At 52.3% G+C, this 15,895-nt stretch overlaps 1 protein-coding gene and 1 pseudogene across 3 annotated transcripts in view; one reads left to right on the forward strand and one right to left on the reverse strand.

Annotated features, from left to right (window-relative positions):
* EPB41L5 (erythrocyte membrane protein band 4.1 like 5) overlaps positions 1 to 4,250 on the forward strand; it is a 169,841-nt gene extending 165,591 nt beyond the window's left edge. For all 3 annotated transcript variants that reach the window (XM_070423144.1, XM_070423145.1, XM_070423146.1), the window contains exon 25: positions 123 to 4,250. In XM_070423144.1, the coding sequence (XP_070279245.1) occupies positions 123 to 189 (67 nt within the window). In that variant the 3' untranslated portion in view covers positions 190 to 4,250. The remainder of the gene's footprint in view (positions 1 to 122) is intronic.
* A 9,136-nt stretch (positions 4,251 to 13,386) lies between these two features.
* LOC139015747 (proteasome activator complex subunit 3 pseudogene) lies at positions 13,387 to 14,942 on the reverse strand (annotated as a pseudogene).
* Positions 14,943 to 15,895: the final 953 nt, after the last annotated feature.

Genomic DNA, 15,895 nt, shown 5'->3' on the forward strand with positions numbered 1-15,895 from the left:
CCACGCCAGCTGCTAGCTCTGTTATTTACTCTCAGCATGCTCCATGTGGCGTGCGTGGAGAAATGGGTGTTGTTTCTATCTCAAAGGGTTTAATTGAATAACTTATTCTTTCTTCCTTTCAGCTCTGCTCCAGCTGTGAGTGGAGAACCCATCTTGAAGCAGAAGTGTTTACTAACAACAGAGCTCTAAGGGATTGCCTCCTCCTCGCCTGTACCTGGAATGCCCGCACCCTCCCACGGTCCGTCCTGGAATCAGTTCTGCTGAATGTGTTGGATTCAGGAGTTTGCCCTGTACTTGTTGGTAAAAAAAAGTTTGCCTAGATTTGACTTCAGTTCCACGAAAAAACAACTATGTGTTTTGTCTGACTGGAAGAGTTTAGTTACACTGCGTATTTCCTCAGATGAGGATACCTGGTCTTTTACTTTCTTTAGTTTTCGAAGTTTTAAATTCCTAAAACAAGGGAATGACGTTCCCTATGGTTTGCTTCAAGCTCTTGGCCCCACCTAGTGGTTGTAATTGTTCATAATGCTTCCTAACAAGGCAGTCTCTGGTCAGTGTCATTTCTCTCTCTCTCTCTCTCTCTCTCTCTCTCTCTCTCTCTCTCTCTCTCAGGGTGATTGTCCCTAACCTGTTAGAGAACTTGCACTTTTCTCTGCATTACCTGGAAGTCAGGGGTTTAGGAACTTAATGAGGATATTATGTAGGTAGGTGCAGTGCTAGTTTTCTTTCTCTTTTTAACGATTATTACAATGCTAAAGAGCAGTTTAGAACACAGAGGGTTTTCCAATGTTGCCCATATTTTTGAATTCTTACTGGACTGGCTATCTTAGTTACATCAAGGTAAGACAAACCTTGAGGAGAACTACAGAGAAATCAATAGCCCGTCATTTTCAGCTCGGCCTTCCCACAGGAAGCAGTCATGCACCATAGGTTTCCTGTAAGTGTTCAGCCGGGAAAGGGGAGGGTGGGTGAAAGTCACCCTGGGCGTGTCCTCCTTCCTCACTCCTCTTCCTGGGCCCACAGACTCGGTGAGGAAGGAGCACAGACGCTCTGGGCTGGCACTGCTCCACGCAGGTACCTACTGAGCTCTAAGGGATTGCGTATGTAATTAAGTGCTCATTTATGCTGCTCAGCATAGAGGAGCATCCAGTTTAGATCTTAAAACTCCTGGTGTAGGCTTGTCCTGAGCCATTCGTGTGCTCAGGGGAACACACCAGCGTCTGGAAAGCTCAGAAACTCCAATGTGTGCTGTTTCCCGCCGAGCCGAGCCGTAGAGATTGGAAACCACTTTTGCATAAAGCAGTTGTGCTGAAGAAAAGAAAGTTCCCCTCCTGCCGCCTGCCTCCCCTTAGTCGTTCCACTAAGCTTGTGAATCTCATTGTGGAGCTCTTGCCAATTCTTAATTGTAAGACAAACTGCAGGGCACCTAGGGCAGGGGCTTGCCCGGGACACGTCGGCCTGGCCCTCAAAGCTTCAGGTCCAACAACTCTGGATGCGCTCACTGCGAGCTTGGAAGGCCCACAGTTCCGTCCAGTTTGTACAGTAGCACCATCCTCACTTTTAACTTTCTAATATTTAGGGATTATGTTGATGTTGTTGAAAATATTCTATAGCCTTTGTGTTGTCAGGCACCTGTATTCTTGCCAGTCTGAGTAGTGATAGGGACTTTCTTAAAATTCATGTGAATCTCAAACTAAAAGGACATTTCGTCTCATGTCCTGACATGAGGTGCTAACATGGAAATGAGTGCTTTTTTTTTTTAATCCTCACTCAAGGATATTCTTTTCCATTGATTTTTAGAGAGAGTGGAAGGAAGAGGGAGAGACAGAGAGAAACACCATGTAAGAGAGACACATACCTCGGATTAGGGCCAAGAATCGAACCCCGGGACCCCTCAGTTCACAGGCCGATGCTCTATCCACTGAGCCAAACCACCAAGGGCTGGAAATGAGTGTTTTAATGAGGGGTTAGCCCTGACCAATTAGGCACCTGCCAGCTACACCTCTCCTGTCCTAGCTGCTGCGGGTGCTTCCCAGAGCCCTGTTAATACTCATCTTGTTCTGCTCGTCTGGGGATGGAGGAGGAGGGCAGGCTGCGGGTATCTGTGACGTGTCAGAGAGGGAGCGGGAGGTCAGTCTCTGAGGAGAGAAGCCGTGTGAGGGAGTAGAGGATGCTAGCAGAGAGATCTGCAATGGCACTGGGTAAGAAGGCGCTGGTTTCTGAGGTGGTAACAGGGGCAGCTGTGGTGGCTTTACAGGCTGGTGACCTCCGGGGCACAGCCCTCATTCCAACGATTGAAATCCACATCTAAGTCATCTGATGAACTGAATCAAGGCCGGATCCTCACTGTTGAGAATGAGGGGAAATGGCCCTGCTCACTGTTGAGAATGACTGAGCCGGGCAGGAAGTCTTTCTGAATCGAGATGAGGTTCCATGCCAGCACCGCGCAGCTGGAAAGCAGCAGGGCGCACGAATGCGCTGGGAGCAGTGAGAACACCTCTGAACAGCGGAGAACTCCTTTCCGTGAGCCCCCAGCTACAGAGCTGTCCGCTTCCTCCTCTGGAGGGGCTGGGGTGGATGTTTAGCTGAGATAACAGACCCAGATGCAAAAGGCAACAGAAGGCTCTTTAGCCACAGGCTCAGCTGCGCTGTGGTCACTTTCTTTCCGGTTTCCAGGCCAGGTTGGCTCTGCTGGCTCCCTGGGGGTAGCAGGATAGAGCTTGTGCCTGAGTGGGCTCAGGCGGGTGTTAGACGTGATGGCGCTGTTGTCCCCTTGCCATGGCCTCATTGGCCTGTGAGTGTTGCTGTCACTGCTTCCTAACGCTTTGCTGTGCACCGCCCTGGGGACACTTCCCTCGGTCCCTGCAGTGGCCTGTGTGCTGCTGGCCGTGGGGGAGCAGGAAGGGCAAGAGCCTCAAATCAGCGGATGCCAGCCCTGGTGGGGGGCGAGTGCCGGTGTGGAGGAGGGTGTAGGTTTCGGAGTTCTGCCCCAGCCCTTCTGCGGAGCCTGGGCGGGAGGGTCCTCTCTCCTCCTGTGCTCAGTAGTGTCGCCTGTGTCCAGGGACGGCTGGTGGTTCTTTCTTTCCTGCCCTTCTGGAGACACTGCTGAACAGAGAAAAGTTTATCAGTAGATCCTGATAAATTTAGGCCGTCCCTAGCAGCTTTCCCGAGACTTTATGTTGCTTTGAGAAAGATTGTGTTTAGAAATACTTTTGCAGTCGGCTAACTGTTGGTCTTCTTTTGCACAATCACGATGTTCTGTGGATAATTCAGGAGGACAGCTGGGTCGGAGCTTGTTCTCCTAGCTGCTCGGTTCCGACTAGCACCCTCCTCTGCCTTCTCGCCTAGATGAGCCTAGATGAGCCCTGTCAGAGCAGAGCTCCCGCAGGCTTCGGGGCGCTGAGGCTGCCAGGGTCTGGGGAAGCCAGCTCCTGTCTCTTCGCCCAGAGAGGCTCGGCAGACCTCCTATAGAAGCAGCGGCAGCTAGTTCTTCCTGCGAGGCCATGGGAAGTGCCCGCCCGGGCACGTGTGTTCCGGGACATTTCACTTACAAGCACAGGTGCGAGTCCTGATTCAAGCTTTGTGGTTGGTAAACTGGCTCCGTGGGAGGCGGGCAGGTATGCACAAGCCTGCATCACCTGTCACTGGGGGGCACCGGGCATTCCAGACGTGGGCCTCTTCACTCCCACGCAGACAGGATGTAGTCATGGGCCTCCGGCTCTGGGAGCCTTTGGAGCCGCCTCCAGTTTCCTGTTAATCTTGCCCTCAGCCTCTAGCTGCTTAGAGAGCAGGAATCTCCTGTGGACTAAGGAATGTACATTTCTATTTTATTTGTTCTTTTCTCCTCAAAAATGTAAACACACTGATCAGAAGAAAGTTGGAAGCTTTCCCTGCTCTCAGCCAAGAAATGCAAAGGTGTGAGGACTGGAAAGGCGCCGCCCCTGCGTGTGCGTGGGGTGGTGCGTGTGGGAGAAGGGGTGGCTCCTCACCCCGAGGCTGAGGCTGAGGCATCACTCCCGGGACCTGCAGGGAGGGGCCTGATCTCCCTCCTGGGTGCACGGAAGCTGTAGCCTCACTAACCACTGTTTACTTCTCATGTGTGAAGCTTTGCGGTCGCTTTGCGAGTGGACTTTGTTTTCTGTCGGGTGCACTGTTCATTCACGCGTCCGCGGTTTTGTATGTGAGAAACACTGCACTGAGCTCGTGTGTATGCTGAGATGACAGCTGTAGATGTGACCACAAATAAAGCTTTCGAGAAACACTTCCGTTTTCTGAGCCGCCTCTGTGCCCTGGGAGCGGAACCTAACCGCGGGCGTTTTCTCTCGCAGCAGCCGGAGGTCCAAGCGCAGCTCAGGGGACGCGAGGATGCACACAGCGCACGGCTCCGGGCGTTCATTTCAGGGTCTGGTGCGCCTTTGGGAGCAGAGGAAGTGGGAAGGGCGAGGACCTGGGTCACACAGCAGCCGCCCGGTGCGGGGCGGGAGCAGCTCAGCTCTGCTACTGAGCAGCCCTGAGACCAGTCAGTCCCTACCGCCTCCGCAGGGGAGGAGGGGACCCCCGTCTCCTTCCTCAGGCCCAGCCGCCTCCCTGTGTGCACGTGGCACCACCCCAGTGAAGACGTGCTGGGCAGTGCCCGGCTGCTGAGACAGTCTCCTTCCCCCTCCCGCCTCCCGCCTGGAGCGCAGGGAGAGGCAGGAGCCCGGCTCAGCCGCTGTGCTGGGAGCTGCCCCCAAAGGAATGGGTTTGGTAATAAGCAACCAAAGCCGCTCCAACTTAAGCAACACAACTCCCTGGGCGGGGACTCTCTGCACCAGCAGGAAGCGGGGGGGGGGGGGGGGGGGGGGGGGGGGGGAGTACAGCGGGAGTGAAGGGGGTGGGGAGAGGACTCCATCTGGACTTCGACTGGCACCTTGACTGTGTGCCCATGCCGTGGCCTCAGGGTAGGGCACCCAAGGCCAAGGGTCCAAAGGGAAGGGAATGGGCTACCAAACCACAGACGATCCCAGCCTCCCCACAGGACGGATCAGTGGTCAGAACAAGAAAAGGCAGGAGGGGTGGAGGCAGCTCAGGCCGGGAGCCGGAGGAAGGGAACTCGGGTGGGTTGTGGCACTGACCTGTCTTAGGGTGACCTGCCCCAGGAGACATTCAGCCCAGCTGTGCTTGGCTTCTGACTCCATCAGAGGCCTAGTGGGTAGAGCAGCCCCTCCCACAGCAGGGTCGCTCCTGCCATGGCCCTGGGATGCTCCCACCCTCTGTCTCCAGTGCCCCATCAGGGTCAGGCTGGCTGGCGCTGGCAGGCTAGGCACTGAGGCCATTGGGCAGAAATAGATTTTCAAGATGACCCAGTCCCAGCTCCTGCGTGTGATGGTCAGAAAGCCGGAGCAGCTAGGCCAGGGGCAGGCGTTCAGGTCGGGCTTCCAGGACACCACTGCTCTGCTCAGCCACTGCCCTCAGCTGCTGACCATGACTTCCTAGGTCGGGTCACCACGAGGGCAGTCACATTTCCTGCTGCGCAGGCCTGTCCTCCCTGGGTCTAGAACTCCCACAGGAGAAGCTCATTCATTTCACAGCTCAGATCTGGGAGACCCACATGGTTCTGCGTCCTCCGCGTCTCCAGAGGTCCTGGGTAGACAGCCCCTCCTCTTCCCTGGGCGGCAGCCAGCATACCACACCTCAAAGCGGTCTCTCCACATCCACCTGGTTCCGAGTCCCTCTTGTCCCATCCCACCCAGAGCCCTGATGAACCGTAGCTCGTGCGTAGGTGGCCAGGTGTTCGTGGAACATCCCCGCCTGCCCAGGGCACTCGCTCTCAAGGGGCTTGCCACTGGTTCTTTTTTATTTCTATACACAAGTCTTTATTTTCACATTTAAAAGAAAGAATCACGTTTTACATTAGATCCTTGGACCTTACTCATCCATTTCCTCGACCCCCAACCCCAGCAACCTCCATTCTGCTCTCTGTGTCTGAGTTCAGCTTTTTCAGAGTCCACACATGAGATCACACAGTATTCTTTCTATGTCTGACTTCGCTCACGTAGCAAAATCCGTTCATGCTGCCACAAATGGCAGGCTGACTAATATTCCATTGCCACACCACATTTTCTTGGTCCATTCATTCCCTGATGGACACTTAGGCTGTTTCCATATCTTGGCTGTTGTTATAATCAAGGTGTACTAGTGAGGAATGCCACTGGTTCTTAGTCAGGTTTTAGCTCAGTGACCCTTGCAAATCTGAGCACATGGGCAGTTTTACACACAATTCCACGTGCTGGTTGCCCCTCGGAGCCTCGGTCTGAAGCCCTTGCCCTAGATTAATGATGGGAATACCAGGCCAGCAGAGTGGAGGCAGCTCTACCACAGGCTCCTGCTGGCTCCGTTGGTAGCACCGGCCAGCGGTAAAAGCTCAACAAATTGAAAGGAAGGCCGGAAGGCATACAGCATTCTTGCCTAGAGTATTAAAAAGCACAAACCTTTAAACCAACTGTGCGGGAAGCCATCCACTGTCAATACAATCATGAGAGTGCACCAAGGAACACGGAAGGCTGATGGACCTTGGACGATTAGAGGGCTAATACCATGCACCATTGTTATGTTGAGATGGCAGTGGCTTGAAGCAATTTCCTGACCTAATAGCCTCAAAGTAAATGTTTACTGAACCTTACTGATCTTTACTGATCTTTATTGACCTTAGAGACGGTCTGCTACCTGTTTGCCGTGCTTTACTGAGGGCAAGATGTGTATCTAAAACTGAATAAAAAGCGGATAACGTCAGGTTTCAGGGTACTTCTCCAAGACAGAGCCTCCACCTGGCCCCCATGCCTTCTAAATTCGTATTTCTTGTCTAGTGTTTTCATTTGTGCGTCGGCCCCTTCTTCAGATCCTGAACTCCTGCTACAAAAGATTGCAGCACAACAGTTTTAGATGTGTTCTTACTGAAGCACAAGAATGTACAGATCCATCCCATTGGAGCCCTGTCCATCAGGCTCTCTGCCTTGGCCTTGTAAACGGGGGTGAGACTAACCCTGCCTCCTGGTGTGGTGAAGGCTGCATGAGCTGATCTGCAGTCCCTGTCTCCAGCCCCCGTCTCTGCCTGGACCCTCCTAGCACCATTGGGACATCACATAAGCACCTCAGACTCCACCAGCCCCCCACACACCCAAACTGCTGCTTCTTGGCGGTCCCGACCTGGATGGGTTGTCCGCCTACACTCAACTCTTCTCCCCCGTGGCCACTCCGTCTTCAAGCCCCGAGTCTGCCTCTGCACTGCCTTCTCGTTTCTGCAGCTACACCCCAGCCATGTCGCATGTGCCTGGGGCTCCTGCAGCTGCCTTCCGGGGGTGTCCCCATGTCGGTCATGGCTCCATTTCCCACGGTGGCCAGAAGCAAGGTCACGCTCCTCTGCCCTGGGGCCTCCCATTGCCCTGGGCACAGAATCCACATTCTTGCCGCTCCCAGGACTGGCCAGTGGCTGTGCCGCTTCCACATCTTAGGGGCCGGCCTGGCTCTCCTGCCTAGGCCTTCCCTCCTCCTGCCCTGGCTGAGGGCCCACATCACCCTCCACCTCCTCAGAGGTCCCTGTGCGCACCTGGTATCAGTCCATTCCCAGTCGCCACCTTTGTCAGGGGCTTGGTCACTGTCCTCCCGATCATAAAAGCTAGTCCTCGTTACGTCTGGGGCACCCAGCACACTGCCTGGCGTGCAGTGGAGCTCAAATATTTGCCGAGTGAATGCTGAATTGTTCCACGGACCTGCCAGGTCTTCAATTTTGGTTTCGCATCTCCCCACACTGCTGTGGCCTGGCCACCACGGGGGTTGGACCAGGGGTGTGTCTGATTCTAATGCCTGGATTCACATCCCAAACCTCAGGCCTCACACAGCAACCAAGTGTCCTGGTTTCCCCATGACCGAGAGGGTTTCTGGAACCTGGGACTTTCAGTACTGAGACCAGGATGGTCCAGCACCTAGGGGCACCTTCTATTCACAGACCACCATCACCCGTTTGCTGCATCTCTGCGTTATGCTAGTGACTTCACATTTATCTTCACACTAGAGGCCCAGCACACGAAATCGTGCGGGTAGGATCTCTAGGGCCTAGCCTCCTGCGATCAGAGCCATCTTCTGCCTGTTCTCCAGTCCCCAGGCCAAACGCTGCCGCTGGGCTGTCAGGCCGTTGGGATCACCAGCTCATCCCTGGCTGCTCGGGGGCTCAGGCCTGCAGGAAAGCAGGTGCCAGCGACTTCACCTCCATGCACGTGCACCAGGCCAGCTGCTGATGGAACATGCTGCCCGCTCAGAGCCATTCACATGGGCACCGCCGCCGCCGCTGCCGCTACCGCTGCCACTGCTGCTGGGGCTTGAGGCGCTGATGGAAGCTGCGGGGTGCGCCTGCGACCTACCCACCCCAGTGTGAGCGGCCCGAACAGGCAGTGCGCTCACCCCTGTGGAAGCCTGTCCAGCCATGGCCGCCCAGACCCTGCCTCTCCTGCCTCAGCTCTCCGGGAAGCACTTCTGCCTCCTACCACTTGATTCTGGGAGTCTCATCACTCACCAGGGCATGTAGGTTATCTCCTGTTACTAAGTCTAGAGGCCCGGCGCACAAAATTCATGCATGGATAGTGTTCCTTGGCCTGGTCTGTGATCAGGGCTGATCAGGGCCTCTGGCTGCCAGCCAGGGCCTTTCTTCATTCTGCGCCACCCCCTGGTGGTCAGTTCCCATCATAGTGAGCGATCGAACTCACGGTTGATCTCCTGAGGGGACACTTTGCATATTAGCCTTTTAAATATATAGACTAGAGGCCCGGTGCACAAGATTCGTGCACTGGGAGGCGGGGGTCCCACAACCTGGTCTGTGCCCTCTTCAGTCCGGGACCTCTCAGGGGATGTCCACCTGCCGGCTTAGGCCTTCTGCAGCACCTGCTGGCCTTGAAACCACCACCACCATGTCCTCAGCCACCACAGGGGGCGCTGCAGCACTGACACTGGCAGGTCCAGCTGGAAGGACAGTTCTCTGCTCCTGAGTTGCTTCCAGTTTGCAAGGGAGCAGCCCCTGGCGGTGGTGCGGCCCCTGGGAAAGTGAGAGACAATATCATGGAATTAGGTACCGGCCCCAATGTGCCAGGTGGAGTTTATCCCCTTTAGGGAGAGGTAAACCAACTCTCTGGGTCCCTCCTCACCAAGAAGGGGAAGCTCTCAAGACAGAATCATCCCTGGGTCCTGGAGGCCTTCACTGTCCCTTCCTCCAGCCACTGGCAGGGCCCTCGGCACCAGGCACTGCACCATGATTTATGCAGCCAAGTCTCAGGGCCGTGTCTCTAGCCTCTGTCTTCTCTCCACCACCTGGAGCCGGCTTGGCGGCTCTGCCTCTCCCTGAGGTCTCCCCCGGGGCCCCTCCCCACACCTCCAGTCCTGGCTCTCCTTCCCAATCTCCAAGGGGCTGCCCTGGTTTGGGTTTAGATGGGGTGGTCTGTGGGGCATCAGACCCTTCAAGCTCCCTTCCCATGGGGACAGACACTGGGCCACGCACACCACAGTCTCTCCAGCAGATAACAGCAAGTCTAGTCATAGGCTGGTTTTTTAAAACAGAAGGGGCTTTTTAAATATATATATTATTGATTTTTTACAGAGAGGAAGGGAGAGGGATAGAGAGTTAGAAACATCGATGAGAGAGAAACATCGATCAGCTGCCTCCTGCACACCTCCTACTGGGGATGTGCCCGCAACCAAGGTACATGCCCTTGACCAGAATCGAACCTGGGACCTTTCAGTCCTCAGGCTGACGCTCAATCCACTGAGCCAAACAGGTTAGGGCAAAACAGAAGGGGCTTTAAACACTTTCTTACAAAATATATGATGCGCACCAAGGCGTGCACAAGCAGAGGGGCACAGCCTAGGGCAGTGATGGCGAACCTTTTGAGCTCGGCGTGTCAGCATTTTGAAAAACCCTAACTTAACTCTGGTGCCGTGTCACATATAGAAATTTTTTGATATTTGCAACCATAGTAAAACAAAGACTTATATTTTTGATATTTATTTTATATATTTAAATGCCATCTAACAAAGAAAAATCAACCAAAAAAATGAGATCGTGTGTCACCTCTGACACGCGTGTCATAGGTTTGCCATCACTGGCCTAGTGTCTTATTATCAAGCAAACGCTCCTGTAACCACATCACACCTCAAGAAATAGAATGTTGGTGACCTCAGACCTTCCCCGGGGTCCCCTCCCAGACCCTTCACTGTGCATGATCTCATCTGAGTGGCAGAGAGAGTCCTGTGCAGGGCAGGGGCCCCCAAGCCCCGAGACACTGGCCTGTGTGGCAGCGAGGCAGCGAGCGGCTCTGAGGTCACCTTTCTGCGGGAAAGCTGAGACTGGCCCAGCCTGTGCGTCCATTGTGTCCACAGACAGGTCACCCTGGAGGCCCAGCTGGGACCAGGTTTGGAGAGAAGCTGCGTGAGTCCCACCAGCCCCACCCCCTGCTGTGGGTGCCGTACTACCCCCAAGAGCAGGCCTCTGGGGTGTGGTTTTGTTTTTTTGTTTTTTGTTTTTTTTTTAGAAAGAGGTCAAAGTACCTGTATTTTTAATAATTTCTTGACATGGTAAAAGAATTTTTTTTTTTAAATTAAATCTTTATTGTTCTGATTACATTTGTTCCTCTTTTTTTCCCATAACTCCCCTTCTCCCAGTTCCCGCCCCACCCTCCGCCGTCACTCCCCACCCACTGTCCTCATCCATAGGTGCACGATTTTTGTCCATTCTCTTCCCGCATCTCCCATTCCCCTTCCCCCCCCCCCCCAAGAATAGTCAGTCCATTCCCCTTCTATGTCCCTGATTCATTGTAATCACCAGTTCATTCTGTACATCAGATTATTTATTCACTTGATTCTTAGATTCACTTGTTGATAGATGCATGTTTGTTGTTCACAATTTGTATCTTTACCTTTTTCTTCTTCCTCTTCTTAAAGGAAACCTTTCAGCATTTTGTATAATACTGGTTTAGTGGTGATGAAGTCCTTTAGCTTTTCCTTATCTGTGAAGCTCTTTATTTGACCTTCACTTCTGAATGATAGCTTTGCTGGATAAAGTAATCTTGGTTGTAGGTTCTTGGTATTCAGTACTTTGAATATTTCTTGCCATTCCCTTCTGGCCTGCAAAGTTTCTGTTGAGAAATCAGCTGACAGTCGTATGGGTATTCCCTTGTAGGTAATTGAGTCTCTTTCTCTTGCTGCTTTTAAGATTCTCTCTTTGTCTTTTGCTCTTGGCATTTTAATGATGATGTGTCTTGGTGTGGTCCTCTTTGGATTCCTTTTGTTTGGGGTTCTCTTCGCTTCTTGGACCTGTAAGTCCATTTCTTTCACCAGGTGGGGGAAGTTTTCTGCCATTATTTCTTCAAATAGGTTTTCAATATCTTGCTCTCTCTCATCTTCTGGCACCCCTATTATTCTGATATTAGTGCGCTTGAAGCTGTCCCAGAGGCTCCTTACACTATCTTCACACTTTCGGATTCTTTTTTCATTTTGCTTTTCCAGTTGGGTGTTTTTTGTCGAATCTTTGGTTTGATTCTTGTGCTCCTCTGGTCTGCTATTTGGTATAATATTCTTTATTTCAGTCCGTGTATGCTTACTTTCTAATTTCTTTATTTTAGCATTGAGGGTCTCATTAGTTTTCGTGAGGCTCTGCTCAAGTTTATAGCAAGCCCTCAAAATTGCGATTCTTAGCTCCATATCCTCCATTTCTGTCATGTTTTTTTGTCTCCGCATCTTTTATGCTTTCTTGGTGCACCCCCTTGTGGTCTTTGTGCGCAGTCTTGTTCTAGCCAAGCCTTAATTGTTGTAGTTAACACTAGAGGGATTTGACCACCAGGCCGACTGGCTGTAGGAATCAGCTGTGTGGAAAACGTCTGTCTTCTGGGGAGGCGCTAATCCAGCCTTTGCCTGAGGGGATCGGCAAATGGCTGTGCACAGGGTTTGGGCGGGGCGGGATCAACAGGGCGGGCGGAGGGACCAGTTATGGCCGCTCTCAGTCCCGTTCCCAGAGGCTCTGCTTCTCAGAACCCCGGCAGCCGCTGCAAACCTCGGAGAGAAAGCTGCCCTCAGGTTCCAACTGATGCCGGATAATCCCGCTTCTCCCATTTGAGTCTGGGTCCCTAGAGACTCGCCCGGATCTGGAGCCCAGAGTCTGAGACTCACTCCCGATCGAAAACGACAACCGCGCCCTCAGCCACCAGCCCGCTTTCGCGCGCACCTCAGCACCTTTGTATTTTCCACACTGCGCCTCCTCTGAGCCTTGGTCTGCTGTTCTCTTTCCTTCTAGTTGTAGAGTCTCTCTTCAGCCAGCCTTCCTGTGGTTCTGGGTGATGTCCGTTCCGTCTTTTAGTTGTATTTTTGAAATGGTTGTTTGCGGCAGCGGTCTCCGGTGTTTACCTACGCCGCCATCTTGGTCCTCTGGTGGTAAAAGAATTTTACATACGATCCAAGGGTGGTGGGGTGAGGAGAAGGGGCAGCAGAACAATCCAACAAACAAAAAGGGAAACAAAAATGCATGGTGGAAGGGATTTGAAGGGTGGGTAGGGGCATTGCCCAACTAAAATGCAATTGGTTTGTTACTGAGTACTATTCATGGGAAGACAGCATCCTGACTCCTTCTCTATACAGCATATTGGGAGTAGAAATGATGCATCCAGGTGGAAATATAATTAGGGGTTGGAAGACAGACAGGGGAAGAGTAAGTCAGAAAAAGACACTGAGAGAGTCACTGGCTGGCTGGCTGCAAATACTGACTCTCCAATAGTGACAGAATAAAAAAGTGGGGGATATCTCTGGAAGATTCGAGAGATAGGGGGCAACTCTTCTATGGTTTTGACTTGCCCAGCAGATTTCCACATACACATGTGTACACGCCTGTGTTTGCATGCACACACGTAGACACATAAGTGATTGCTTTCTCTGGAAGCACAATACTATAAATAAAAGAAATATTTTTCCCAAAGGAAAAGCCCAGGAGGAGCAGCAGCAGCTGGTCCTCACAGCTGAAGACACCCCCACCCCAAATGACAACTGGTCTGGAAAGAGGCAGTCAGGAGTCAGAGGACTGGCCTTTGCAATAATGCCCAAAAGGACCTGAGTCACAGAGAAAGGAGCTTTCCCCAATCCCTCTGCTTCTCGCCTCTTGGTTCTCCTCCAACTCAATAGCCTCTGGGTACCAAGAGGCTACAATATCAGGAGACGATGGGCCCCAGTGGATGATGACTGAGACAACTATCACCTCCTGACTTGTGTGTGTGTGTGTGTGTGTGTGTGTAACAGGGTTTTTTTGGGGGGGTGAGGGGGAGTGTCAGGTAACAGAGTAGGAAGGCAGATGTGTGCATGTCTGTATGTGTGTGTCTATCATGCACATAACTGTTTGTGAAAATTCTACTTATAAAAACATCTGAAGGACTTAGGGACTTAGCCAAAGTCTGTGGTGTTTCTTGCCATGTATGTAAATGGAAAACCTGAAGTCATCACCAGGACAACTAGGACAGGGAGGATCCAATATCCCACATTGGCAAGAGACATTACCCTTATATCAGAAGAGAGGAGCTAGTCTCCCTGACCCCAGATCTTAGAAAAAAACAAAAACCTAGCACTTGCCTTTTAGTTCCCTCAGCTCCTAATGAACTAATCATCAAAAGGAAAAAAACACACAAAGCCCAAGACAAAGAAGGGGGTGGTGAAAGAAAACACAAGTATTCTGGTGCCAATATCTTGTGCACACAAACCTGGAGTTCTCCAGAAATTAGAACAGCTCAGGTATTAGGGAAGGAAATAGAAGAGTTCCTGAGGCCTGAAAAAAGAGGTAAACACGTCACAGAACTACATGAGAGTTTCATTAGACTCTAACTAAAAACAGGGAGAGGTGTGATTACTATTTCCAGCCAGTTTCCCCATCACGAGAGTCATGTAACAAACCAAGGCAATGTCGGTCTTGAGCCGGACTCACAGAGTCCCCTGGCCCTGGCCCTGGCCTCAGTACAGTGTCTCTGCATTGCTGCTCCGGGGCCGTTTGATCTTCTCAATATTTTTCAGGATCATGTCATGTAGGGTGACATATTGATTCCTTAGTTCTGATATGATGAGACGGAGGCTGATATATTCTTTCTCATCAATCTCTGTCACGGTTCGGCGATAGTCCTCCACATGGGGATATTTAGCTATTTTAGAAACCAATTTGGCTCTCGTAATATAATATCTAGAAATCTGGTCCAGATAAGATGCAGCTTCACTCTCAACAGTCCTTAGTTCTGCAACTGTCTCCTCCTGAATAGATACCCCAAAGTTGTTCCCATCTTCTATCCTAGGAATCAGGAGCTGTACCCACATTTTGACCGTGTTGCATTTCTCAATCAGCAGCCGGATCTCAGGTTTCACTTTCTCCATAATGTCCACCAGCTGCTGGTTGCTTTTTAGCATCCCATTGGGCATCACAAACACCTTGGTTCCTTGAAAGGCCTCTTCACACTCATCCAACCTTCGCTTTTTGTAAGTGGGACCATCCAGTCCGTCGTGGCTATTGGTGAGAAGAATGGGGTCAGGGACAGGGGGATTCATGTCTGAGTGGATCTGAGTTAGGTCATGAATGTTTAGGATTGGTTCCTTCAAAAAACTATCAAGTTCTAACAACTTCTTTGGGAAAAAATTTGCCACCAAGTCTTCTGCCTCACTTGTGATCTGCTCCCTGAAAGAATCAACCTTGAGCTTCACTTCCTGATCCACCTTCAGCAACGAGGCCATGGCCGGACAGGGCCGTGTTCACTCCGCTGGAGACCGGAGGCGCTGTGGGCTCCGGGGAGGGGGTCAGAGGGACGGGAGTTATTTCGGCGGCTCTCGGGACGCGGCTGCCCTCGCTGGCTCACGGACTGCTCACTTGCTCGCTCGCTCCCTCCCTCTGTGCCGCCTGTCTGCCCGCCCGTCTGCTGCCTGCTGCTGGATGCCTGCTTACACTCTGGGGTGTGGTTTTGAACAAATTACTTTTCCAGTGAGGACTGGAACAGGCCCGTGCATGTTCTCCAACCAGGGAGAGTTTCACAACGCCGAGCTGGGCGTGGCTGGCAATGACATCGGTGCAGTCACTGGAGCTGGAAGAGCTGGCTGCATTAACTAGGGTTGGCAAAACCCACAGGAAACCCAAAGTTCGCGTCCAGGCAGTCCTTAGTGGCCACACTAACTGCCCCTTCCGAAGGGAAATTGAAATGTCTTTGCCTCCACTGCACTTGAGGCTGCTCTGTTGTATCCGTTAGAAGTACTTTTCACTCGGATAGAACATTTCAGAAATACCTGTGTTAGAACCAAATACGTAAGATGGGCCGACCTTGTAATGAAATTCTTTTGCCACAAAATGACATCATCATAAAATTACCACAGCAAGTTAGACCCCAGCTTTCCAGGACCAAGATTCCCACCTTCACACCTGGGTCACTAGGCCCAATCCAGGCCCAGAGCAAGGGGAGGCCTTGCCCAGGTCACCGAAATGGTGGCTTCCTCCCAGGGCCCCGAGGCAGTTGATTGAGCCCCAACTCTAGGGCTGTGGGAACTGAGGAGGATCCGGGGAGAAAGACGCATCCAGGCACTGGAGTGAGTGACGGGTAGACCTTGGAACCAGCGCCAGGGGGAGAAGATGCTGTACCTGCAGGGAAGTCCCGCCACCAGCCCTGTTTCAGTTTTAGCCGTTGGGGAAGGCTGGATGGCCAAGAGCATGCCCTTCATTCTGGATAGACTTCGGGGGGCGGGGGAGGAACCAGCGGGTTAACAAACCAGTGTGACTAGACTCTACTTTCTCTGAGAGTGAGGCCATCAGCCCTCATCCCTGCCGATTGGCTGCGCTTCACCCAGAGGACTGACAACGTGTTGTGCGTGTCTG

This window comes from Myotis yumanensis, unplaced genomic scaffold (genome assembly GCF_028538775.1).
Source record: "Myotis yumanensis isolate MYYU_CA2020_CCGP unplaced genomic scaffold, mMyoYum1.0.hap1 SCAF_8, whole genome shotgun sequence".
Classification (NCBI taxonomy): Eukaryota; Metazoa; Chordata; class Mammalia; order Chiroptera; family Vespertilionidae; genus Myotis; species Myotis yumanensis.